This window comes from Mustela putorius, unplaced genomic scaffold (assembly GCF_011764305.1).
Source record: "Mustela putorius furo isolate JIRA1106 unplaced genomic scaffold, ASM1176430v1.1 tig00000127_pilon_pilon_pilon, whole genome shotgun sequence".
Classification (NCBI taxonomy): Eukaryota; Metazoa; Chordata; class Mammalia; order Carnivora; family Mustelidae; genus Mustela; species Mustela putorius.
The window spans coordinates 7,670,785-7,695,312 of record NW_025421288.1 but is presented as its reverse complement, the minus strand read 5'-3'; the positions used below and the strand labels follow the sequence as shown (position 1 = coordinate 7,695,312).

The following is a 24,528-nucleotide window of genomic DNA, read 5'->3' as shown; positions in this document are numbered from 1 at the left end:
TAAGACTCCAAAGGCGTCCGCTGGAACCTTCCACTCCCTGCCTTCAGCACCCACAATATGGTGGTGAGTCAAGTAGAGCAAAGACAACCCTCTCAATTTTAAGGTGGGTAAACTGAGGCTCAAAGTATCTTCCATATAGTTGGGTCTAGAACATGTGTGTCTTCTCAGCCTTATTCAAGGGGCTCTGGGACACCTGAGCAGCTGTGTTGGGGAATCTGGGCGAGCTCTGGCCCCAGAATCAGAGAGAAATGGGGCCCAAAGCCAGGCGACTGGGGCCTCTACCCCGTCCACAAGTGGGTTGGTGCTCCCAGAGGCTGGCAGCGAGTTTAGCGTCTGTGCCTTCTCTTTGTGAAGCTGGAGTACCCCACTTAGGTAGATTATTTTGTCTGTGTCCTCTGAGGAAGACCAAGGGTGTTGGCTCATTGGCTGGTGTACATGAGTCTGGGTCTGGGGGTGAAAGGGAAGGAGCCTGAATATTGAGAAGAATGAGCTTAGGATCTGGAGCTCTGGGTTCTAGCCCAGCTCTGCCCCCAGCACGCTGTGTCACCTGGGGTGATCTCCTACTCCCTCTGGACCCCAACTGTTCTATCTGTAAAATGGAGATGGTAGTGAACGGACCCATCTATGTTGCGGAATCTTAGCTAGCAGTCTTAATGTTCTCAGAGTGCTGTCCTGGGCCCTGCCCCTCCCGGAGCCCAGACTGTCTCCGGGGCCTGACCTCACCAGGTTGGCCCCACCAAATCTCTGACACCATTTGGCTGTTTCCATCTGCTGTCCTGTCCTCCCAGGGGCCGGAGCCTGATTCCAGCTCCCCACTACCCTGGGGCTGGACAACCGGTGGTCTTGCTCAGGCCTGAGCAGAGAGTTGTGGGGGGTGGGGTGGACTGGGATGGGGAAGTGAGCTCCAGACTCATACTTGACCTCCTGAGTCTCTTGCCCTCTCCCTGGAGCCAGCATCCTTGCCCCGCCCCTCTTGAAATCTGAGCTCCGGGATCCAGGGAGGACTGTAGCTGCAAAACATTCCATCCAGTTGTCCAAACACTCTGCACAGCTGGCGGAGGGAGGGGCAGCCAGAGCCCAGCTCTGGGGGAGCCCTTGAGCTGTTGTTTGCATGGGAATGGGGGAATGGTGGAGTCCTCCCAAGGAGGGCCAGCCCTGGATCCCTAAGAGGTTCATGGGGCTGAGGACTAAGACCCACTCCTGGGCTCGCCCCAGGCCTCCCTTCCAGTGTCTGCCCCTGATGGGGAAGATCCAGGTCTGCCTGGCCAGGTGCTGCCGGTGGCCTCGTGAGCATCCTCGTGACAGACTTGGGCCCAGCGCTCTGGCGGAGGGGGAGGGGCTGCGGGAATGCCGCTGAGACAGCAAGCCCGGGAAGTGACTTGGGGAGCCGCTGTTACAGGCTACAGGCGAGCAGTCCCGGGCTGGGCTGCCTCTTGGCTCTGACTCACCGGGTGACCCCCAGACTGAGCCTCCAAGGCTTAGTTTCTTCATTTGCAGCAGGAGGGACTTGGGCCTCTTCTGGCTCCGATTTTTCTAAGTCACAGCCAAGGACAAGGCCCTTATAAGCTCCCCGTGAAGTCCCAGCTCTGCCTAAACGTCCAGAAAGGAGCAGTTTTTTTCTATGCCCTCCTCAGAGCAACTCTGACTCCATTTCCTCCCTGAGGGGGCAGGCTGGTGCCTGGCAGCAGGGGGCAGGGGGGTTGGGGACTTGGAGGGTAGGACTCACTCTCATACACTCTGTCATCAGCCCCCGCTGAGGTCCTTTCCCTCCTGCCATATCGGGGTGATGGGGAGACCCTCCCCCCTTTTCATACTTCCTGTTTTCCATTAATTGTTTCCAGGTGGGCCCAGAGGTTGCCCTGCAGAGGAAGGTAGGGGCACGGGAGAATTTAGCAGGGTATCAGTGAGGAGCAAAAACAGGAAGGGGGTGGGAGCAAGCCATGAAAAATTCACTGCCAGGAAGGGCCAGGCCAGCATCTGGTTTGCATTAGGCTGAGAGCTTTGGAGCCCAAAGCCTGAGTGGGAGATATTGTTATCCGCGGGGCAGAGCTGGTGGGGTGTGACTTCAAGTCAGGAACTGGCAGCTTCTCCCCCACGGGAAGTCAGAGGCAGACAGGAAAGAAGAGGGAAGCCGAGGGAGAAAGGCAGAGGACACTCTCATTTTGAGTGTGGCAGTCCCTTTACTAATGTCACCTGCTGTGACTTTCCCAGCTTCACTGGGACAACTGTTCCCATTTTGCAGATGAAGGAACTGAGTCCCAGAGAGGCAAAGTGACTTGCCTAAGATCACACAACCAAGGAACAGCAGAACTAGGAATAGATTTCAAGCCAAATGAGACGGGGTGGAATCTTCAAACCATCTGGGTGGGCTGAGGCTGACCATGGCCCAGACAAGGGGGTACTGAGGATTTGGAAGTGCGTGCGGGCCAGCCTCTGCCCACACAGTCCCTCGGTTATTGTGGGGGTGTCCCACAGTTCTACTCATCATGACACAAGGTGGTCACATGCCTGAGGGCTTCACCCTCAGGAAAGAAATCTACAGGGGAAGGCTTCCTGGTGGAGGGGTTATAAGCAAAGAAGAAATTTATCAGCAGGGGGTAGGATGTGCTGCAGAGGGCATTGTGGGAGGAAAGGGGGGGGGTATCCGGCATGTCCGGGCAGTAGCAGCTGGCCTGGGGGGGCCTTAGAGGGTGAGATTCCCTATTATGGGTCAGGGCAACTGAGGCACAGAGACTAACATGCCCAAAGCCTCATTCCATTCAGTCTGGAATGGGGTTGCAGCCAGCTTGTCTGACATCGGGCCTTTGTGCTTAACTGCTACACCGAATTGTGCCTTTTTGTTAGTGGTTCCAAGTTTTAAGGGGATATTGAGGCCAAGCTTGGGATGGGGAGGCGGCAGGTGGGGGTCCTTGACCAAAGCCACACAACCAGTTGGTGACAGAGTCTGGGCTGGACGAGGCTTTCCACCTTGCTGACCTGGGCTGGGAGAGGACAGGCAGCTCCTCCTTTGGGCCTAGTGGAAGCTGCGGCCTTGGGCATGCAGAGGAAATCTCCCATGACCCTTCAGCGAGTCTTACCTTTCCCCGGCTTGGAGCCCAGGAAGGAGGGCCCCTGGTGTCTTCTGCTGCCCGCTGAGCCACAGGAGTTAATAATTACGGGGTTTCAGGAGATAGAGGCCTGCTGGGAGGAGCCTTTTTCCCAGGCCACTGCTCCTCAGAGATAGCAAAGGTTAGCGTGAGGCTCAGCCTGGGGCGGGGCTGGGGGGAGGTGGAGGGGGAGAAGGCTCTTGCCACCGCCTTCCTGTCAGTCTCCAGAGGGACCCTCAAGCTGGCCTTGGCATGGATGACTCCAAGGAGCGCACCAGGTGTCCTGCCCGAGGAACATGCCCCGTGTTCCTGGCACTGAGCTCGGGGGCTGTCCGCTACGCCCCATCAGTTCTGGGCCCCGCACTTGACGGGAACTTGGGAGAGGAGCCCTGGGACACAGACAGGTGAGCCAGTGACCTCGGTCATGGTCACGGAGGGGAGGAGGGGGGAAGAGCTTGCCATTTTGTAGGGGCCCTGGGGGAGGAGGGAGGAAGAGCCCAGGCTCCTGACAGGGGACTGGCATGGAACTTGGAGGAATTTCATGAGCCTCCTACAAGGTCAGCGCCATGGGGTGACTCTGATTGTCTTTCTTGGTGGTTGGACAGACACAGAGTCTAAGGCTCAGAGAGGGCAAAACAGACATCCTGGGTCACATGGTGTGCGGAGAGAGAGTGAAGTCAGAATTGGGGCCTGGGTCATCCGGGCTTGCAATTTCCTGTTCCTCATCTGCTTCCAGCCTAGACTCTGTGGTCTGGGCTGCCAGGTGGGGACCGGGGATGGTGTGGAGAGGGGCGAAGGGGACTCGTTTGAGTCCCTCCTCACCGGCTGGCCAGGCCCCAGCAGGCTCCTCTTTTTGCCTGACTGCATGCAGCTGCAGTTTCTAGTGAGTTCTCTAGTTTCCGGGCTGTCTTTTCAGAAAACTGGTGTAAGAGGTCACAGGCCCACCACCCCTGGCTGTGTGACATCAAGTAGGTTCCTGAACTTCTCTGAGACCAATCCTTTCAGCTGGGGAGCAGAGCGCACTGGGCTGTGGAAGGAGCTAGTGAGGCCTGGCTGTCGATGGTCATCGGATGGATTGATGATGTGGTATTTTTGGGTAGTAATTTGGGTGTCAGTGCTTCCAGAATGGTAACCCCACATTTATCCTTGGAGGCCTTGCTTAAGTCCACTGGCCCTCCCCTGTCCTGCTAAGGACTCTTCCTCTGGGGCCTTAGCCTGGGTTGATACCACCTTTGTGCCTTATCTCCCACCAGTCTGGGTTACCACAGCTTGGACCAGTCTTATCTCCTGCCCAGGCTTGTGAAGTCTTGGAGGGTAAGGCCCCTGTCCTGAGCTCCTTTTGTGTCTTCTCCCCCTACTCCTAAATAATGAACAGAGCAAGGGCCAGGAAGACAGCAGTTGCTCGAGACTTATTTGGTGTAGGACTCAAGTCAACAAACAGGGTGGGGACATCTGCTTTGGGCCAGACCCTGGACTAGGCTGGGGCAGGCAGAGAAACACTGCATGGAGAAGGAGATGGTTTCTGCCCTTGGGAAACCACAGTCTTAGAAACCGTTGCCCTGCAGAGTGAAGGGCATTGGAGGACTGGGCAGAATGATTCTGGTAAGTCAGAAGGGACGTCACAGTGGGCTGCCTAGGTTGTTCACTGCACAACATACCAGTCAAGGGAGTTAGCAAGCAGGCATGAAATCCAGCCTGTTCTCCACTCACCAAGTTCCGTACCTTGGCATGGACCGCGCCCCTCTAGGAAGGTAGTGCCATTTTCTATTTGTGACAAAGACACTGTGCACTTAGTATGAGTGTACTCTGAGTACTGGCCCTAGAAGTGGAGGTCCTTGTGAGTATGTCTCCCATCCTGCTGTCTCCCTACCATATTGGTCCCCTGGGATGACAGAGCATGTGTCTGTGCAGTTTGGATTCCCAGCCCTTATGTGATCCATAGTTTGTGCTCACACAGGATGGAAGGCTGAATGGATAACTGAATGGGAGAAATGTGTGTCCCCAGGGAAGACCTGACCCATTCAAGCCTGGGTCCCGGCTCTGTGGGTCTGGAAGAGTGGTATCCTGAGTTCTGGTACCATCTGGAAGGGAACCACCTCCTTCCTTTCCGACTCTTAGGCCTCTCTAGAGACAGAGGGTGGGAGCCCCCGACCCTGGCAAGAGAGAAGAGCTATACTCTCACAGGATCCCACCGCAGGCTGAAGTCGAGGCCAGCAGTCAGGGCTGAGGAACAGTGACAAAGGGGCGGAGGGATGGAGGGACAGGAAGACCCGTGATCTGGGATTAGGTTTTCCAGAGGACCTAAATCCGGACAGGTGTGCCTGGTCGGGGTGCATATCCCCCCCCTCCCCCCGCCAGTAGATGCTGGAAGGGATGCGCAGGGAGTGTTCCCAACAAGAGGGGAAGGCCCTTTGCCAGGTGGGGACTGGGCTGCGGGTGGGGGAGGGTTGGGGTTGAAGACTCGGACCAAAGGTGGGTCTTCCTTTGGGATGAGCGCTCAAGAGTAAACCCAAGAAAACTTGTTTTGGGGTCTGGCCCCTTTCCCACCCTCCAGGAACCGGCAGAGAGCCCGGGGAGCCCAGGGCAGGGGCGTGCGGGCCGGTGGCCGGCTGTGGGCGCCGGGGGCTGTCGGCGGGCTCCGAGCACTCGGCCAAGGTTCCTGAACAGCCGTGGCCGAGGGCTCGGGAGGCGCCGCGCCGGGGCGCCTGGGGACCAGAGAGGAGTCAGCCGCAGGGCGCGCGGGCCGCGGGCTCCTCCCCCGCTCCCGCCGCCGCACCGTCCCGGGGCGGAGGGGCGGGGCCGGGCACGTGTCCTCGGGCCACCCCCTCGGCCACGTGACCCGCCGGGAAGGGAGGGGGCCGGGGCGGGCTGGGGCCGGTGGGGGCTGCGGGCGGGCCTGACAGGCGGCGGGCGGGGACGCGGCGCGGGGCGGCGCAGGGAGCTCGCGGCGGCGCCGGGATGTGGAGCGGGTAGGTCCGCGCGCGGTCCCCGCACCGCGGCGGCCTCCGGGGCTGGGGGGTGGGGGGTGTCCCCGCGGCGTGTGCACCCGGCCGGCGGCGGAGGGGCGCCCTGCAGCACCGGGACGCGCGAGCTAACTCGCTGCGGAGGTGGAAGGACGCCCCGCGGGGAGGGGTCGGGGGTGCTGTCTTGGGTGCGGAGTGTGAAGGGGTGGGCGGCGGACCTTCTCGGCGTGCGGGCGCCAACTCCTGGCTCATCTGGAGCGCGAGTGAGAAGGGGGCGGGCGGAGTGGGGGTGGCTTGCAAGCCGGAGTAAGTGTGGGGTGTGCACCTGGAGGAGCCCCCCTCCCCCCGCCCAGCCCCAGCCTGGATGAACCTTTGGAAAGCAGTGCAATTGGAAAAGGGGTCTGGGTCTCTGCCAAGGTCGCTAGTTAGTTGATGAACCTCCATCTGGGGCTTGTGGATCCGCTGGCTCAGAGGTGTGCGGTAGGACCTCCCTGCAGTCTGAAGCACCGCCCCAGGTCCTGGTTTAGTGGCCTCAGTCCCTATTACCGATTATTGGCTCTCAGGGGTGATCCCCGTTCCTTGGCCGTGGTGTGGGTCCCCTGCCCTGTTCGTGCAGGAAGGCTGTGGTCTTCTCAGGGACTTGGGCAAACACTTCCTCTTCCCCATGGCCTGGAAAGGCCAGGTCCTGGAAGAGCTGTGGCCAGAGTGGGGTGGGTTGTGTTCCTGTAAAGAACTGGGCCAGCTGGGGGGTGGGGGGAGTCCCAGGATGGGGCTCTTTCCCAGCCAGAGTTGGGGAGCAAGGGCAGGCCTGCTGGAGGGAGGAGGTGGTGCCGGCTGGCAGGAGAGGTTTCTGATGCCTGCTGGATCCTCTGGACTCCATGGCCCCTAGCAAAGCTTGGGCTGAGATGCTAGGGAATAGTGGGCTTTGTCCCCAGCAGGGGGTGCTGAAAGAAAGGGCTCCAGGTAGGGGTGAGGTGTGAAGAGGCATGCCCCTTAAAGGGTGAAAGGTGAAGCAGAGCCTGTTCTTTGAAGAAGTCCTCCCCCACCCCTGAAGAAGACAGTTCAGGGAGAAAGTGGTTGTGTGGGACCTGATGGGGTTAGCACAGTCTTGCGTGGGGTTGACTGTGTAACGGGCAGCCCAGTCTGGAAGAAGCTTGTGACCCCATGTGTTGGGGGTCACCCAGGTGAAACAGTCACTGAGTTGCTGTGTGATCTTGAGAGTATGTTCTCACTTCTCTGGGTCTCTGGGTGAAATGAGTAGGTTGGGGTAGGAGGGGTTGGGAGCTGTTCCATGCCCCGAGTTCCCTTCCCTGCAGGCATCCAGGTTGGGGCCAGACAAACAGAGCTGGGAGCCCAGTAGGTCCTCTTTAAGAACAGGGTCAAAAAGACTCAGGGTCCTGGAGAAGACCCCCTCCCTCCACCCCAGTCCAGCCTCCCGGCCATATTCTCAAGAGCCTTCTGGATGAACCAGCCAAGCTGACCCCCACATGATCCTTAGTATGACTCATTTCTTTTTTTTTTCTTTTTTAAGGATTTTATTTTTTTATTTGAGAGAGAGAGCTAGCATAAGCAGTGGGGAGGGGCAGAGGGAGAGAGAGAGAAGCAGACTTCCTGCTGGGCAGGGACCTGGATACGAGAATCCCATGATGATCCCAGGGGACCCTGGGACCATGACCTGAGCCAACGGCAGACACTTAACCGACTCACCCACCGAGGCGCCCCTATAACTCACTTCCTGTATGTACATTTAGATCCCTGGGCCCTAGCCTAACCCCAGGGCCTAGCCAGGTATAGAGCACCTAGTAGGAGCTTTATAAATGCAGATGGAAAGCACGAGGGGCGGAAGGAGGAGCTGGACACCTGGGAGTGAGAGGCCGACTTTTGGGGTTACTCTGAGCTCTGCATTTTTGTGGATTTCCCCTAATCGGATATTAGAGGCAGGGATTGAAGGATCAGGGGCCAAGCTACCAACATCCACTGGGCGCCTCAAGTCCTAGGAGCTCACCCAGACTCCAGCAGGAGCCAGAAGGGACCCTGCTTGGGGTCCTACTTGTCCATGTAAGTCTAACTGAGCTGCTTAGGCTTCTGGCCCCCAAGGGGCTCAGTCAGTCTGGGTAGGTGCATATTTGGTCCTTCATTCTAGAGTATGAGGAGTCTGGGATCAGGGGTCCGTGGCCCTGGCTAAGCGGTCGGTGTCTCTGGGGCTTCCTTCCTCACTTTCCTTCCTTATCTGTAGGTGAGGGATGGTTGCCGCTAATGGTTAGGCCCTGGTGCCGGTTCACCCCACCTTGGCCGTGGACCCAAGGCTGCTCCCCTGGGGTGGGTAGCAGTGGTAGGACTCTGCAGGAGCTCAAGTGGGCCCTCTTCCTTGGGACTTCCTGCTCAGGAGCCCTGAAGGCTGAACTCAGAGGCAGTTCCCCCCCAAATTGGGATGCTCCCCTCCCTATCACCCAGAGCTTCTCATGCCCGTAGTCTCGGATGCCAGGCCTGCTCTGAGACGCACTTCTTGCATCTCTACAGCTAACACAGTGCTAGGTACTTGGGACTTGGTCAGCAAAAGCCAGAAATTGAGTTCTGGGCTAGTTTGCTCCCCTGGTCTCCATTTCCCTCTCTGATAGATGAAGCTAATCATTACCTATCTCTAGAGAGATCCAGGCTGGATGGACTGCTCAGGAATGAAATGAGATTCCCCTACCCTCCCAGGGATGGAGGACTGCATCTTTGGAATGAGCGGGATGCTGGGGAGCCCTGGGGCTGCAGCTGGGCTGTGTGATCTTGAGCAGGTCACTTAACTGCTCTGGGTTCTGAGGGACTTGGATTTTCAAGCTCCTGCCTGTCGGGCCTAAGTCACAGGGGCTCATAGGCTCAGACTTGATCTGGAGTATGGAAGGAAGGTGGGTCTCCTGCCTGGGAAACATTTGCGTACCTCTCCCAGCATTTGCGCACCTCTCTTCCTGGAAGCCCTCCTTGATCTAACTATCTATCCTACCCTAACTATCTATCAGACCCTCATGAGAATCCTGCTTGTCCTCGACTCTCCCCACCTCTGCCCCAGATTTGTGCCCAACAGGGTGGTGGTCCGCAGGGGGCTCAGAGGCAGTGCAACTCAAATCTGTGTGGTCATGCAGATTGGGTGGGTCGGGGCTGATGGGGTGTCTAGCACATGAGAGATGCTTGCTCTGTATGTGCTGGATTTTCGAGAGGTCGGGCCCTTCTAGGACTGAGCAGGTGGCTGTGAGGCAGGTGCTATGTGTGCAGAGTGAGCTCCTATGCTCCCAGGCCTGGTGCTGGCTCTCCGTGGAGACCCAGGGCTGGGCTGGGCTGGGCTGGGGCTCCCACAAGGAGAGGCTTGCTCAGCCCCGTCCACCTGATTCAGGTGTTCTAGCCTCCCTGCCTTCCATCCTGCAGCCAGGTCCCCCTTGCTGGAGTGGTCCAGATTTACCTGCTTCCACCGCACCGCCCAACCCCAGGGTCCTGCTCTGCTCACTAGCCTGATGTTCTGTTCCCATGTGTGACAAATAGGACACCATTGTTCCATTCTAGAACTCTCCTTCCCAGCCCTGGGGTGGCTGTTCCTTGGTCCTCCAGCTGGCTCTGTGGTCCTAGGCTCCTCTGTTACTCCTCCCCCAGTGCTCCCTCAGACTGCAGCTGCTCCCTCCGGCCCGGTACCTCCCCCCAGCCACCTAGAGACCTGTATAGGACATGCCTCCCTCCCAGTTCCCTGTTCCCATGGCAGGCACCATTTCATTATGTTAGTTAATTACTGTAGTTTTGTTGCCTTTTTTTTTTTTTCCCTATCACCCTCTCCAGCCCCCAGTTCCTGCCATGATTCCCTCGATTCCCCCGTCAGAGTCTTTTGTGTGTCTGTCGCCTCCGCACATCCCTCCTGAGCCCAAGACCTGCCTGGCTTATGCAACAGCCTTGGATGGAACCCCCACCACCCCCCCTCCGCTCCCCCCGCCCCCAGGCACTGGCTCAAACTTCCTCAAACCCCATCTGCGTCCTGCCTCACTTCTCCAAAACCACCATTCATCCCTTTCCTCCCGTCAGGATTTCTCCGGGTGACAGGTCACATGATGCAGTAGTGCTGGGACTCTGGGTTCTGTTCCCACCCTGCCTCTTCTTGGCTGCGTGTTCCGGTCAGGTCACCATCCCTCTCTGAACACCAGGCGCCTCATTGTCCAGACCTGCTCGGGGAAGCATATCCCTGCAGCGACATTGTGAGGGTTCAGAGGTGAAGACGTAGCCCCTCTCTGTCCTCTTCGCCCGGCTTGCAGGACAAGCTGATGCGTGAAACCTTTGCTGGGACTCCTCGGGGCCCCTGGATAGGAGGAGTCCCTCGGCTGTCAGCCTCAGGGCTTACCAGAATGCCTGTGCGTGCAGGGCCATAAGTCTGAATGGGGCTCCTGTGCCGTGGCACCGCCCCATAGACCAGATCAGTGACAGCCACCCTGTTGGCCCCAGGCAGAGGGTGAGCGCTCCCAGTGTGCCCTCACAGCCTCCCCCCACTCCACCCCATTTCAGAGCTTCCCTAACTAGTTCCTTCCGTCTTCTCTAATGAACCCATCATGCCCATTAACACAGGGATCTTTAGTTCAAAGAGGTGACCTGGGTGCTGGCCTGCGGACCAGTGGGGAGAGATTCAAGGGCAGAGAGACTCATGGCAGGTGGTGGGCTGGAGATGGAAAGAGTATGCCGGATCCTGGTCAGGCCCTTCTGGCCCAGTGGGGATTACTGGGACCATTGGATCCAGGGGTCCTCATTCTCAGCTTGCCTCTTGTTGTGGATGGGGACAAAAGCCCTGCTGGCCCTTCTAGGGCAGGATTGGGGGGTGAGCATTGTGGTTGCTGCTCCCCGCCCCCCATGTGTGTTTCCTGGGGAAGTGACCCAGTGGGGCCTTTCCTGTCTAAACTGCCGTGGGCTCTAGACAGCAGAGCCTGCTTCAGGATGGGGGATGTTGGGTGCTCCCACTTTCCTCTGACCTTGACTCTTACTGTCTCCTGCCTCTAATCTCTTCCCAGTGGCCGTGGGTCCTGTAACGGGCCCTCCCTGGAGCATATTCTGGACTCTGGACTCTGTTTCTGCAGGGAATGGGGTCTGAAAAGGCTCGGGCTGAGGGCTGTGGACCTGGACTGAGGAGTGGGGAGGGGGTGCAGGGCAGAAGAACTGAAGTAGTAGTCCATGCTTGTCCAAGGAGGGAGTTCCGCAGCCCCGCGGGCATTCCCATCGAGGTTTTCCAGCCCCTGATCTGGGATGCTGAGTATGTGAAAATAGAGGGTTCTGGCTTGGGCTGGACCTATGGGGCCTGGGGTCCCTCCTTTCTCCGAAATTTTTGAGTTGCCTCTCAGCTCTGAAGTGTGAGGGGAGGGCCTACAGATTCGAGCTTCCCTCCCAGTACAGGGAGACCCCATCTTTCCTGAACCCCTGGCCCAGGCGTTGGGCAGTTGGTAATGTCTGTGCAGTCCTTCTCTTCCCACGCTTTCTGCCATCAGGATTTTCAAGTTGGGATTTTACACTGGGGAGGGGGCATGTGGGGAGGCCATCATTTCTTCTGGCTGCAAAATTGGGCTCATCCTTCCCAGCAGTGGGCTGAAGTGAGAGCCTGTTGGGAAAATGATGGAGGACGGTCTGGCCGTACCCCCAGCCATGACCTTGGGACCAACAGGAGAGTCAGTGACCACTCTGGTGGTCTTTGTGGGAGGGGCTGGAGGTCTTTTTCTCCTCAGCGGGGGTGTGGGTGATGTCTGGGGTGGTCCTTACAGAGGAAAAGACACCAGGGCTGGTTGTCTAAAAGCTGGGATCCTGCCCTGTGTCCCGTGCCATCCCTGCTGGTGGCCCCCCTCCTTGGCCCTCAGTTCTTGCTCGTCCTGTTGACGAGCAGGCAGTCCCTGAGCTGGGGTCTGCTGCCCCTGGCCAGCCCAAGTGACGAGGGCCATCCTCTCTTACCTGAGGAAATGGCCCTGGGCCCCAGGCCTCCAGAGTCTCAGCCAGAAGACCTCCCTGGGCCTGCGGTTTGGGCTGTGGGACCCAGAGTCTGGGCAGGCACGGCAGTGTGGTTGCAGAAGGCCCCGTCTTTCCTGGGTGCTGGATCCCGTGACTTCTTCACCTGGTTCTTAGTCCACCTCCTCCAGGCTTTTACTCCTGTCCCACAGGTGGCTTCAGAGAATTGCAGTGACATTCCCAGGGTCTGGTGTGGACCCCAGCTCAGAGCCTGGTGTGGACCCTGGCCCGGCCCGACTCTGGCCTCTGCTCTCAGCCTCCGCTCCCCCAGCCCCGGCCTGCCCTCCTGGGAGGCAGTTTCTGGGCCGGAGCAGAATCTGAGAAGTCAGTCGGGCCAGAATTGGGTCAGATTTCCCTGCTGCCGCCAAGGAGGAGTCTCCGGAGCCCGCCTGAGCCTCACAGCCCTGGGTCCTGAAGCAGATGCCTTGACTGTGCCCTCACACCGCCCCCTACTGGCCGGGGAGGCACTTTGGGCCTGGACTGTAGAAGTCCCTGCTGTCTGGCCAGCGCCTCTGAGCAGCCCTGTGAGCCTGGGCCTGTTCTACTCTTCTCTGAGACTCCATCCCTTGTCTGTAGGACGGGGACTGTCCCATGAATGCTGCTGAGAGCCGAAAATGAGGAGACAGGCACACAGCAGCCCAGGGGGCTTATGGCCCAGGGTGAGACCCCCAGGTGCAGACCCCAGCCCAGGGCTGCCATAGCACTGCCACAGCCCCTGCTCATGCCTTGGGGAACCCTTGCCAACGAGGACCACCCCCACCCCACCCCCCACACAAAGGTGTTAGGAAGGATCCCTGTCCGGCATAGTCACTGTTGATGGAGTGGTAGATGTGTTTTCCCACTTTATCTGTCAGAGCCCCGGGTCCCTGCCAGGCAGGACCCAGCCAAGCAACCATGAGGCCACACACTGTGCCGGTCCCAAAGCAGAAGGCAGGCCGGGCTGGGCGCAGGCACGGGGTCACGTGAAGAAGGGTTGGGAATAGGTTCGTTGCGAGGGGTCCCCTGGGTCCCCAGCAACTTTGTGCTACCTGGAAGGAGCCGGAGCTCAGGGGCTGCTTGATGACTGTCTCAGAGTCCAGATGACAGGGAGGAGGGACCGATCCCCAGTCTTGCCTTTCACGCTTGTGCCTGAGTTAGCCTGAGTCCCATGACCCCTTGGCCCTGGCTTTCCTCCCTCCTGTGTGGGCCCCGGGAGCCCCCTCCCCTCCGCGTCCCCACCCCCTCATCACACCCCGAAGCTGCTGGCTCAGGGGCCCGCCAGCTTCTGCTGAGTGAGCGAGTCCGGAGGTGCTGTCTTGGCACAAACCGCTGCTGGGCCCCGAGCCCTCTCCCTTCCTGCCTGCCTCCCTCCGCAGGGTCTCTTGCAGGGTGGGGGGTGTGGATGGATGGGGGGGCACGGAGGCTGCTGGCCACAGCACTGCCTCTAGGGTCTTTGACTTCAGGGAGAGAAGGGTCCTGAGGCCCAGAGACGGGTGTTTGCCTGAGGTCGTCACAGGGCAGAGCAGCGGAGAGCCGGGCCTGTCCCCCACAAGGCTCAGGGAGCAGGAAGACCGTCTGCCTTGCCTGGGCTGTGTGGCAGAATCTTCCTTCCTCAGCTCTGTGGGCCCTGGCTGGGTCCTTCCTCTCCTGCCCACCGGGAGTGGGATATAATTTGCATAAAATTTGCATGAACAGTAGCCAAGAAGGCTGTTCCCATTTAAGTGCCTCCTGTGTGCAGAGGGTTTTTTTCTTTAAATTTTATTTTTTATTAACATATAATGTATTATTGGCCCCAGGGGTACAGGTCTGTGAATCGTCAGGTTTATACACTTCACAGCACTCACCATAGCACATACCCTCCGCAATGTCCATAACCCAATCACCCAGTGCGGAGGTTTTTGTTTTAAGATTTTATTTATTTGAGAAAGAGTCCCCTGCTAAGAGCACAAGTGAGGGGAGGGGCCAAAGGAGAGAGAGAAGCAAGTCACCCCACTGAGCAGGGAGCTAGACTGGGGGCTAGATCCCTAGACCGCGGGATCAGGGTCTGAGCCAACGGCAGATGCTTAATGACTGAGCCACCCAGGAGTCCCCTGTGTGCTAAGGTTTTATGCACATCAGATCCACTGGGTGACTCCAGAGGTAGGGCCCAGAGGACTGTGCCCACTTTGTAGAAATGGAGACTCAGATTCTCAGCACTGACGCATTTTCAAGTCTCCTGCTGGACAAACCCAAACTGAGCGCCTGCTGTATACCAGGCTCAGCCCTTGGCTCTAGGCCTGAGAGGGTGGTTGTCAGCGACGAGGGTGCCCTGACCTGGCCCCCAGGAGACCCCGCGTTTGGTCCCTCTGTCTGTGGGACAGCAGAGTGACAGCCTCGAGGGTAGCGTACATGTTTTACAGATGGGCCCAGACCAAGCCCCGAGTGGCAGGCGATGGCTCAGGGTCGGTCCCTCGGCTCAGTTCTGGGTCTCAGGGCCCCCACCTTGGACTTGCTGTTTGCCCCGCAGCCAGCCCCACCCAGACGAGGGCCACCTGCCGCCCCTCGAAGCTGTCCCAGTCCCCTGGAAGAGCGTGGGCCCCTGCAGAAGCCACAGGGAGTCCCCAGGAGGCCTGGCGGAGAGCCCTGGAGGGGAGGAGGCCCAAGGTGAGGAGGGCCCCGCGGCCGCCCAGCTGGACGTGTTGCGCCTGCGAAGCTCTTCCATGGAGATCCGGGAGAAGGGCTCCGAGTTCCTGAAGGACGAGCTGCACAAAGCCCAGAAGGTGGGGCTCCGAGGGTGGCGGGTTAAGGGGCCCCCCCGCAGGGGGCCGTGGGCTCTCCCTGAGCACCCGCACGGAGGCCGTGCCGAGCATGAGGGCAGCACAGAGGAGAAACCAGTTCTGGTGCCTTCTGAAGGATTTCCAGCCGTTGGACTGCTCTGACGGCCCGTTCTGAGCGCTCAGAGAGGCTGACGGTTGGGGTTTCGACATCGCGCGGCAGCCAAGTGGGAAACGCATCCTAAGTTGTAGGGCGACAGAGGAAGGGAGGCTGGGGCTCAGAGGCCCGTGGAAGAGGACCCTGGCAGTGGAGCCCGGTTGGTGGGCTTGGGTCCTCTCCCACCCCGCATGCCAGGCTGATGGCCACCCGCCCTGGACCCCGCAGGAGCTGAAGCTGAAGGATGAGGAGTGCGAGCGGCTGTCCAAGGTGCGGGAGCAGCTGGAACGGGAGCTGGAGGAGCTGACGGCCAGCCTGTTCGAGGTACCGCGGCTGGCCCGCCGGGGGATGGGTCGGGGAATGGGTCGCCGGCTGCGCGCTGGCCAGTCTCCGCTCACGCACAGCCTGCCTTCTTCCCAGGAAGCCCACAAGATGGTGCGGGAAGCCAACATGAAGCAGGCGGCGTCGGAAAAGCAGCTGAAGGAGGCGCGGGGCAAGGTGAGGCCCGGCCAGCTCCCAGACAGGTGCATCTCACAGAGCCCTGGCATACGGCAAGCCTCAGTTTCCCCATCTGTAAGATGGGTTTCTCAGTCCCCACCTCAAAGGCTGTTTCAGGGGTAAGGGGGCAGGGGGGTTCGGTCCTAGTCACCTCTGGGACAGGCCGTCCTGAGCCGGGGTGGCCAGCGGCTGGCAGCCGCAGTGACATTAGCCCTGGACTGGGCTTGACGGCCACCTCTTCCCGGCCAGATCGACATGCTGCAGGCGGAGGTGACCGCCTTGAAGACGCTGGTCCTCACGTCCACACCAGCCTCCCCCAACCGCGAGCTCCACCCGCAGCTGCTCAGCCCCAGCAAGGCTGGACCCCGCAAGGGCCACTTACGTCATAAGAGCACCAGCAGCACCCTCTGCCCCGCTGTGTGCCCCACGGCTGGACACACCCTCACCCCGGACAAGGAGGGCAAAGAGGTGAGGGGTCACAGGCGGCTAGCGGACACAGGAGACAGAGGCGGTGTCCGGCGTCAGCACGCCATGGGGCCCCATAGGGAGACCTGACGCCTTGCAGTGTGACCGGGAGCCTGTGCTGCCATCTCTGGGCCTCGGTGTCCTCTGTCTGGGAGGGCTGGGCAGCCTTTTTGTGATACGAGGTTTGGCCTTCAGGCTCTGAGTGCAGTGTGGTACCCCTCACATCTCTCAGGGGGGCCTGCTAGCCCGTCCACACCCAGCCAAGCTGTAGGTGGTGTTCTGGGCACCTGAGGCTGGCCTGGGGCCCGAGAGCATTGCCTGGGCTGGGGGAAGATGGGGGAGTTCTTTGGGAAGGCACCTTCCCTGGACCTAGGGAGGCCGCTGCTGGGCCTCTGGGGACAGGCTGCTTGGGCCCTACATGTCCGCAGCCCTGAGGTCTAGTTTGTGACATCCCTGGACTCGAGGGTCCTCAGCACCTTCTGGCGAGGGTACCTAGACAGGCAGAGCCTTTGGAACCTGTCCCTGTGCCCCCCAGCCTCAGCTGGGGTCTTTGGTCCAGGCTAGGCAGTGGTGTCCTTGGCCATGGGTTCCTGGACACGTGAAGGGCCCTGCTGGAGCCTCACCTTTCCTCACATAAGTATGGCCTCCTGGGGCCATGGGGACTGACAAGCCCAGGTGTCAGGGGCTCAGCTCCAGGCTGCACCCAGCATGCCCTACCAGGGCCACGTGGGACTCGGGGTCCTGTGGTCTCTGACACCAAGGCAGCCCCCAGCTCCATCCTGCCCCCTGTCTCTGGGGTTTCCAGGGAGGGGATGCCAAGGAGGCCTCACCCCCACTTCCGAGTTCTCAGCTTCTGACCATAACACTAACCTCTCCTTCCTCCCGTCTGTCTCTGTGCACCTGTCTGTCTGTCTGCCCCGCCCCTCCCAGCCCGGGCTGCCCCCCCTCCTCTCCCTGCTCCTCTGCGTGGTCCCCAGCAAAGCTGTTCACCTCACCTACGAGCCGGCCTGGCAGCTCCTGCCTGGGGAGCCGCCCGCGGCCCCCACCTCCACTACCTCTCTCTCCTTTTCCCGACAGGTAATGGCTGGGGAGAGGGGCCGCCCCTCTGCCCCCACCACGCCCGGCCTCACTCACAGCGCATGCGCCCAGGGTGACCAGTCTGTGGTCTCCACCCCCTCCCCCCGCAGTTAGTGGCCCCATGTGTGTTCTCTCTGTGTGCATGTGTCTGTGTGCGGGGGGGACCCGCGGGGCCCATCTTCAGCTTTTCCTCCTATAGGAGGCAGAGGGTCTTCTGGACGAGGCCCTGGACCCGTCTGTGACCTTGTAGAGCCAGGAAGCTAAAAGCACAGCTAGCTACGGAAGTTTGGGTTCTGAGCCCCTGGGGGCAAAGGGAAGAAGGCACTTCTTCCTTGGAGCTCTGCTGCCCTGCTTGGGCCCCTGGGGACAGCCCCTCTGGCAGGCCTGCCCTTCAACCTCCCTGGTCCCCACCTGCTTTGGCTCCACCTGTCCCTGCCACGGCGGGGGCGAGTGGGGCCCCCTCCAGCGCCTTGACTGGCCCCCTCTGGCTCACCCTCCCCCACAGGTGGACACCACCCTGTTCGCAGAGTTCCAGGCCTGGCGGGAATCACCCACCCTGGACAAGACCTGCCCCTTCCTCGAAAGGGTGTACCGGGAGGACGTGGGCCCCTGTCTGGACTTCACCATGCAGGAGGTGCGGTGGGGCGGAGGGTGGCCGGCCCCGGGGCCCAGCCCTGCAGCCCGAGGCCAGCCGCTCATGGCCTGGCCTGCCACCCTGATTTGTCGCAGCTCTCCGCGCTGGTCCGGGCCGCCGTGGAGGACAACACGCTCACCATCGAGCCCGTGGCTGCGCAGACACCGCCCACGGTGAAGGTGGCCGCGGTTGAGTGTGGCAGCACCAAGTAAGCTTAGTGCCCTTCACCCTCTGCTGCCTGCTTGAGAAGGCCACGCCTCGCCTCGTGCCCTGCCCACGGGGTAACCAGGGACTGAGCCTCAGCCCTTGTGCGGGGGGTCCTGCGGTGGGACCCAGGGAGGCGGGTGGGAGTGTGGCTCACAGGCCTGGCTAGGGAGGAGTGCAGGGGCACGCCGGCTAACCTCTGGCAGGGCAAGGAGGCCACGTTGGCACAAATTCCTGCTTCTAGTCATAGATCCCTGTCCTGCACCTCCAGGCCCTCCCGGGTGTCTCCCTCTTCCTGGCTGGCCTGACCACCATCCCTCTCCCACCCCCACCCTCTCTCCCCCAGTGGGTTCTGGGCCCCAACTGCCATGTAAGTGATGTCAGCTCTTCACTCTCCTTGTGCTGATAAATAACCAGGCTGCCCTTGGCTTCGCGTCCTTCCTGCGGCTCAGCTGCCATCGAGCAGGGCTCGCAGCAGAACCAGATAGCCAGGGTAGAGCGGGGGCAGAGGCAGGGAGCCCTTGCCCTCGGCAGCCCAGGGTTCGACCTGCCAGGGAAGCCCCACGGGGCGAGCCTTGTCACACAGGGGCACCTTTGAGTCAGGTTTTGAAGGACGAACAGCAGTTTGCCGAGTAGGGAAGGGCCCTTCAGGCAGAGGGAACAAAAGGAGTGAAGATATGAGAAGCCAGGGTGTTAATAGAAACATCACTGAGTTTATGAGCAGAGCAATGGGGTGGGGAGGGAGATAGGGCTGAGACTGCAGAGTGTTTGAGGTCGGAGTATAAAGGGTCTTGGATGAAGTTTAGGCTTTGACTCACTAGGCCAGCATTTCATAGTCATCAATAGATGTTTCCTAAAAAGAGGGCTATCGGGTCCAATCAGAGTCACAGTGAACATGGAGGCAACAAAGGCACTGATAAGTCCCGCAACCCAAGTGCCTACTTGACCTTCCTCTGCTCCAGAGTCTCCAATGGTTTCCTGGGCAGTAGGAAAGGAGTGGGGAAAGATGATGGGCTTGATCTGGGCTTTGGAGGAGACCCTGGCTGTAAGGTGGAGAAGGGGAGAGGGGAGGCAAGGGGCTGGTTGGAGGAGCTGAGGGGATTCAAGCCAAAAGCCCTGCTGGCACGACCTAGCTTGAGGACCTGGTGACCAAGTGGAGGAGACAGTGGACTCCTGTTTAGTTGGGGAGGGCGGGACTGAGTCTGAGGGCCCCAGTAAAGTAGGGGGTGTTTTGAGGGGCTACAGCGAGTGGAGCTTTGGTATACCTTACATGAGGTGCATTGAGCTCTCCTGCCCCCTAGGGGCAAGGTGAGGGGTTCAGGGGTGAGATCCAACATAGGTCAAAGGTCTCTCCCAGGGACTTCTGAGGCTGCTGCCTCCTTCCCTGGCTCCTGGGAAAGCTGGGGTTCAGGGAGAGGATGCCAGGCCCCGCCCCCCAGGTCCGCTTGCCTCTCCCTCCCTTGGTGCATCCTTCTGCCTGCCATCCTCCCTGCGTGAGCTGGGTGGGCAAGCCCCCGCCAGCCCCCACAGACCCCTCTGCTTTCCCCTAGAACCTGTGCCCTGAGCGGGCTGGCTCGTGCCTGTCGCCACCGAATCCGGCTTGGGGACTCTGAGAGCCACTACTACATCTCGCCATCCTCCCGGGCCAGGGTGAGTCATCCAGGGGGAGGGTCTTGGGCTTTTTAGGGGCACCCTGGGCTGGGACTCAGTGCCCCAGGCCTAGGAGCCCAACCTTGATCTGCAGAGCAGGACACAGGGCTCAGAGAGGTATGGAGACCGACTCAGGCCACACAGCCAAGACTGGTGAATTAGTTTGTCATTACTACAGAACCAATTACCATAAACTTAGTGGCTTAAAACCACCTCCTTTTATTATTATGGTCTCCCTGGGGCAAGAGTCAGCACAGCTTAGCTGGGTGTCTGGCGCAGGGGCTGCAGTCAAGGAATAGGCTGGCTGCCTCCTTTCTGGAAATAGTGGTCCTCTTCCGAGGTCCCATGGCTGTTGGCAGGACCCAGTCCCTCAGGCTGGGGGCAGGGTGGACTGCGGTGCCTCTTTGCTTGCCGAAACCTAATCATGGGAGTGACATTAGGATTCAGGTTTAAATTCCAGGCTCCCACCTCCCAGCTCAGGCTCTGGCCCTAGACTTTTGAGAAGGTGCTGAGGTCTCTCTGTTACTCGAGCCTGCCTGTAGTGGAGGGTGCCACAAGTCCTCTGGGAATCCTGCCGAGTGACCCAGGCTGGGTCAGGGGACCTCACCGAGCTGGGGGAAAAGGGAGAAAACCGTCTCCTGTCCTTGACCTATTAGAGGCTGTTCAAAGGGATCGAAGTGGGCAGATGGCCCCGTTGCTGGGCAGCTTGTCTGGGCCCAGCGAGCTTCCGCAGGGTGCCCAGCGTGTGGTCCAAGTGCATCCCACAGCAGCGAGCAGAGCTCCGTTTGCTGATGGGAGTCTGTGCCGTAGAAAGGAGGGGCATGACCTAGACCTGGGGCCTCCCCATTCTGAGCCCGGTCCGCCTTCCCTGCAGCCTCCGCCCCGCATCTCTGTGCACAGAGCCCTTTCCAGGGGCCTTTTTTTTGGATCTCCATCAGGACTCCATAGAAGGAGGCTCGCCAGCCATTCTGTGCCTGGCAAAACCATATCCGTAGATGTAAAAACTAAAAAAACACTGTAGAACTTTGTTTCTGCCAGGCCTGTGTGTCTCTGCCTTGGGCAGAGCTTGGATGGGAGCTTGAAACGGTGTGAAATCTTAGGAAGGAGTCCCCACCTCGAAGAGACCAAGGCATATGGCATCCGTAGGGAGAAGAGCTTTCCATCCCCGAAGCATAGCCCTGGGGAGAGAACCCCACTGCTCCCGGCCCCTCCTCACTCACCAGCCTGCGGTGGGGGCCCACTGGCTGCTGGGAAACTCCGTGGCCTGGCACACAGGCCTCTCCAGCACCAATCTCTGCCCCACCTCCTCATAGCCCCTCCTGAGCCACATGGGCTTGGTCCCCTGACTGGGGCGGCCCTCTCTCACACTGGCCCGGGCCACCAAGCTTCTGCACATGCTTTGTCCTCCTGGCAGGTATTTCTGTGTGTTTGAGGGTCCCCTCCCTGTAACTCTGGACCCCCGGGCCCCCACACACTTGGCGTCCCTCCCCTGGAACCCTGGGCATTGAGTAGGTACAGTTTTGGCCACAGCTGCTGGCCACTTTCTGTCTCCGGTTGGGTTCCCTAAAAGCTGAGCCTGAGATGAAGATTTTACACCATTCTTAGGAGGAGTGAGGGAAGCAGAATGTGGGCCTGAGGAAGCAGAAGAGGGCATGGCCTCGGCTGGAGTCTGACTGCAGCCTGATCCGTGGGACCTCTGCAGCCCAGAGGGAGTTCTGCCTGGAGGCAAGGGAGCTGGCCTTTTTTACACCAGTCATTGGCTGTGGTGTGCCAGCTTAGGGGGTACATAGGGGCACCCATGAGCTCTTAGTGGCCGACACTCTCAGCCATGGGGAGAAGGGCACCAGCAGCACCCTTTCTTACAGTAGGAGAGTCTTTGTGGAAGGGCCCACATCTGAGCCAACTTAGGGTCTGCGGTACCCAGTACAGGGCCTGGCACGGAGCAGGCCTCAGGCCAGGCGAGGGGCTTCAGGCCTGGGGATGCAGGGCAGCCCCCGTGAGCAGCTTCTGATCCCCCTATCTATCCTGGCATTATCAGGAGCACCAGGCCAAGGCCTGGCAGCCAGGTCCTTGAGTCCCTGGAGCAGGCAGGTCCCTCAGGATGAGCGTGAATTCTTCCACAGGCCTCCTGGTTTCACCTTCCAGTTCAGCCACTTACCGTCTTCGTGGCCTCTGTAATTGTGGTCCAGTAGCTTAGTTCTTAGTCTCTGTTTTCCCCGTGTGTAAACTGGGGACGATAAGCATGTCTGCCTCACGGGATGCTTGTGCTGGGTGAAATGTTAGTTGCTGCTGGTTTTTTTTTTTTTTTGGGAGGAGTTCTAATAACGCTGTTTGTAATTAAATTTTATTTATGTATTTTTTAAAAGATTTGATTGACTTACTTGAAAGAGGAAGAGAGAGAAAGAGAGCACAGCAGCGGGGGGAGGGGCAGACGGAAGGGGAGAACAGACTCTCCTGCTGAGCAGGGAGCCAGATGTGGGGCTCAATCCCGGGACCCCGAGGCTATGAGTGAGCTGAAGGCAGGTGCTTAACCGACAGAGCCACCCAGTAGTAAAATTTTAGATCCCAGCCCTGTTCAGCTCAGAGAGCATTATCTGGCTTTGATGAGATGTGGGGTTTCCCGATCTGGTCTCTGGTCTGCCCTGGCTTGGGGGGGGAACCCCTTTTGTGAAGGCTGGCGGGTCACACCTCCCTGCTTCTGCCCCCAGATCACCGCGGTGTGCAACTTCTTCACTTATATCCGCTATATCCAGCAAGGCCTGGTGCGGCAGGAAGGTGAGCGCCCCCTGGTGGCCGGCGGTGCTGGCCCGCGGCGGCGGGGGGGGGGGCGGGGGGTGCGGCTGCAGCGGTGTTGGGGGTGGATCTAGGAGCTTTGTGGCCCAGACAGAGGACAGAGAGGAGGACTCTGCCAGCCTCTTCCCGGCCCCGCTGCCTTCTCCCACCCAGAAACTTCTCCCAGGCCCCGGGGCTCGAGGGGACTGCTCCCTGTTACCGGCCTGGCATTGGAAGCCCTCCACGATGGGGTGGCTGTCCCTTGTAGATCTCCTCCTCCCCACTGGGGGTACACCTCAGTCATTTGACACCAGCTGCTGTCTCCCACTTCACCCTTGCCTGCCCGGCAGGTCCTCCATCCACCTGTTGTCCCCTCTGCCCCTGTCCTGCAAGGCCTAGCGTCCCGCTTCTTCACCAGACTTGCCCATTTGGAGTCTGAGCCTCTCTTCCCCAGTTCAGGCGTCAAGGCCTTGGAGGGGACCTTGGACTGACCCCGTGGCTCTGCTGACCACTCAGGGTCTCTGAGCCCCTGGGGAGACAGGGTTGGGAAGCGTATGGAGCCCAGAAAATGTGTGGCGGTGTGTTTGTGCACATCGGTGTCGGGCCGTGGCCCCCAGCGTGGCAGGGTAGGGTGTGTTCAGCAGCACTCAAGTGTGCAAGGCTTCCATGTGGAGCTTTAGAGAGGTCAGGGCACCACTGAGGTCATCTCTGCTGGGGGACTGGGGAGCCCTGGGTGCCGGCCAGCTGCCCTGCCCAAAGCCAGGGAAGAGGGGCCAGGCCATCTGTTCGAGGGGACCCTGTCCCTGAGCTGTCCATCTTCTGTCCACCTGCAGCCGAGCCGATGTTTTGGGAGATCACGAGGCTGCGGAAGGAGATGTCGCTGGCCAAGCTTGGCTTCTTCCCCCAGGAGGCCTAGAGCATGGTCCGGGGCCTAGAGGGGGGCTCTGAGCAGCAGCCAACACCTGCCCGGGAAGACAGGGTGCTGGAGCCGGCCCTGAGCCAGAAGCTGAACCAGATGGACGAATGGCCAGGCCGTAGACGCCTTGCTGAGCTGGTCCCAGACCTTCATCCTGGGACAGACAGGACCTTGTGAGCAGACCCTTGTCTTCACAGATACCAGGAGACTTTCAAGAAAGCACCAAAGACCAAGGAGCTTGGACCTATACTTGGGCTCAGCCCTTGGAGGGGATACCTGGGGCAGGCCTGGGAGCTGCTGCTTGCAGGTGCCTTGTTGCTGCCACATCCTCAGAAAGGGGCCTAACACCCACCTGGGTGGCCTGACCTCCAGGGTATTCCTGCCCAACACCCCCCCCCCTCAAACCCACCTCTGGTCCCAAGCTCTGGGCCACCAGCACCCCCTGGTGGCCACCCCTCACCTATTCCCAAGCAGCCTCCCTGGACTGGCCCCAGAGGGCCCTCTGCCTCCAGCATCTATGGGGGTGGTGGGGCCCCAAGGGGCTGTCAGGGACTTGCACACCAACCTGTATCTGCTTGAGAACTGTCCCCAAACTGTTCTTAAGATGGATCAGGGTCCCTCCTCCTCGCACTTGACCCCCTCCTCCCCCCATCTGAGCCCCGTGCTCCAGGAGGCCCTGCCCCGACCACCACTGGAAGGATTAGGATACTTTTCTCCCAAAGTAAAACTCAGGCAGGGCCTCAGGATACCCGTGTCTTGTTTGGCCGTGGGTGGCCATCTAGACAACGGGGGCCGCGGCCGCCAAGCCCTGCACACAGGACCAGGATAGGGTAGGCAGGACCCAGGCCTCCTTCCTCACCCCTCAAAGCCCACTGGGGACCGGGATCCAACCTGGACACATCCCTCACCACAGCTGATTTCCTCCTTTGAATGGAATGTAACACGATCTCTATTTAATAAAGGAAGGCTTTGTTGGTCGAGGCTGGGCAGCCACGCGCCTTCACTCCTGCGCCCTGGGGTTCGGGCCAAGGCTTGGGCAGCTGAAGGAATGAAACCAAATCCTTCCCCAGCCAGCCCTCGTGCTTGGGATTAGGCCCAAATCCTGGAGGGATTGCTGTGGGGAGCACCCCTTGAGGCCTCTCTGGCGGTCCTCAGGGATGTGGGTTAGCAGGGCCGAGCCTGGCTTCCTCTCCCCTGCGGAGGGGCCCGCTGAGGGGGGAGCAGCGGTGCTGAGCCTGCCTCTCATGCTGTCTTGGGGGCACCTTGGGCAGATCCCCTGCTGGTCTCCCTGTGTCCATCTAACGGGAGGTTGGAGTTCAGAGTCAAAACCAGGAGGCTGCCTAGCGAGTGCTGGACGGTGGCAGGATTTACTGG

General features: G+C 59.9%; 1 protein-coding gene across 6 annotated transcripts; it reads left to right on the top strand.

Annotated features, from left to right (window-relative positions):
• RAB3IL1 (RAB3A interacting protein like 1) lies at positions 1 to 24,134 on the top strand. Of its 6 annotated transcripts, none has more exons than XM_004770322.3 (11): positions 1 to 103; positions 14,535 to 14,787; positions 15,167 to 15,262; positions 15,359 to 15,436; positions 15,686 to 15,904; positions 16,832 to 16,978; positions 17,484 to 17,612; positions 17,708 to 17,820; positions 19,367 to 19,466; positions 22,175 to 22,241; positions 23,072 to 24,134. In XM_004770322.3, the coding sequence occupies exons 2-11, from the start codon at positions 14,728 to 14,730 to the stop codon at positions 23,152 to 23,154; spliced, it is 1,092 nt and encodes a 363-aa protein (XP_004770379.1). In that variant the 5' UTR covers positions 1 to 103; positions 14,535 to 14,727; the 3' UTR covers positions 23,155 to 24,134. The 6 variants fall into 6 exon arrangements, with proteins under 6 accessions (XP_004770379.1, XP_004770375.1, XP_004770376.1 ...); XM_004770318.3 differs by lacking the exon at positions 1 to 103 and adding an exon at positions 3,241 to 3,490; XM_045063395.1 differs by lacking the exon at positions 1 to 103 and adding an exon at positions 6,001 to 6,055.
• The last annotated feature ends 394 nt before the right edge of the window (positions 24,135 to 24,528 follow it).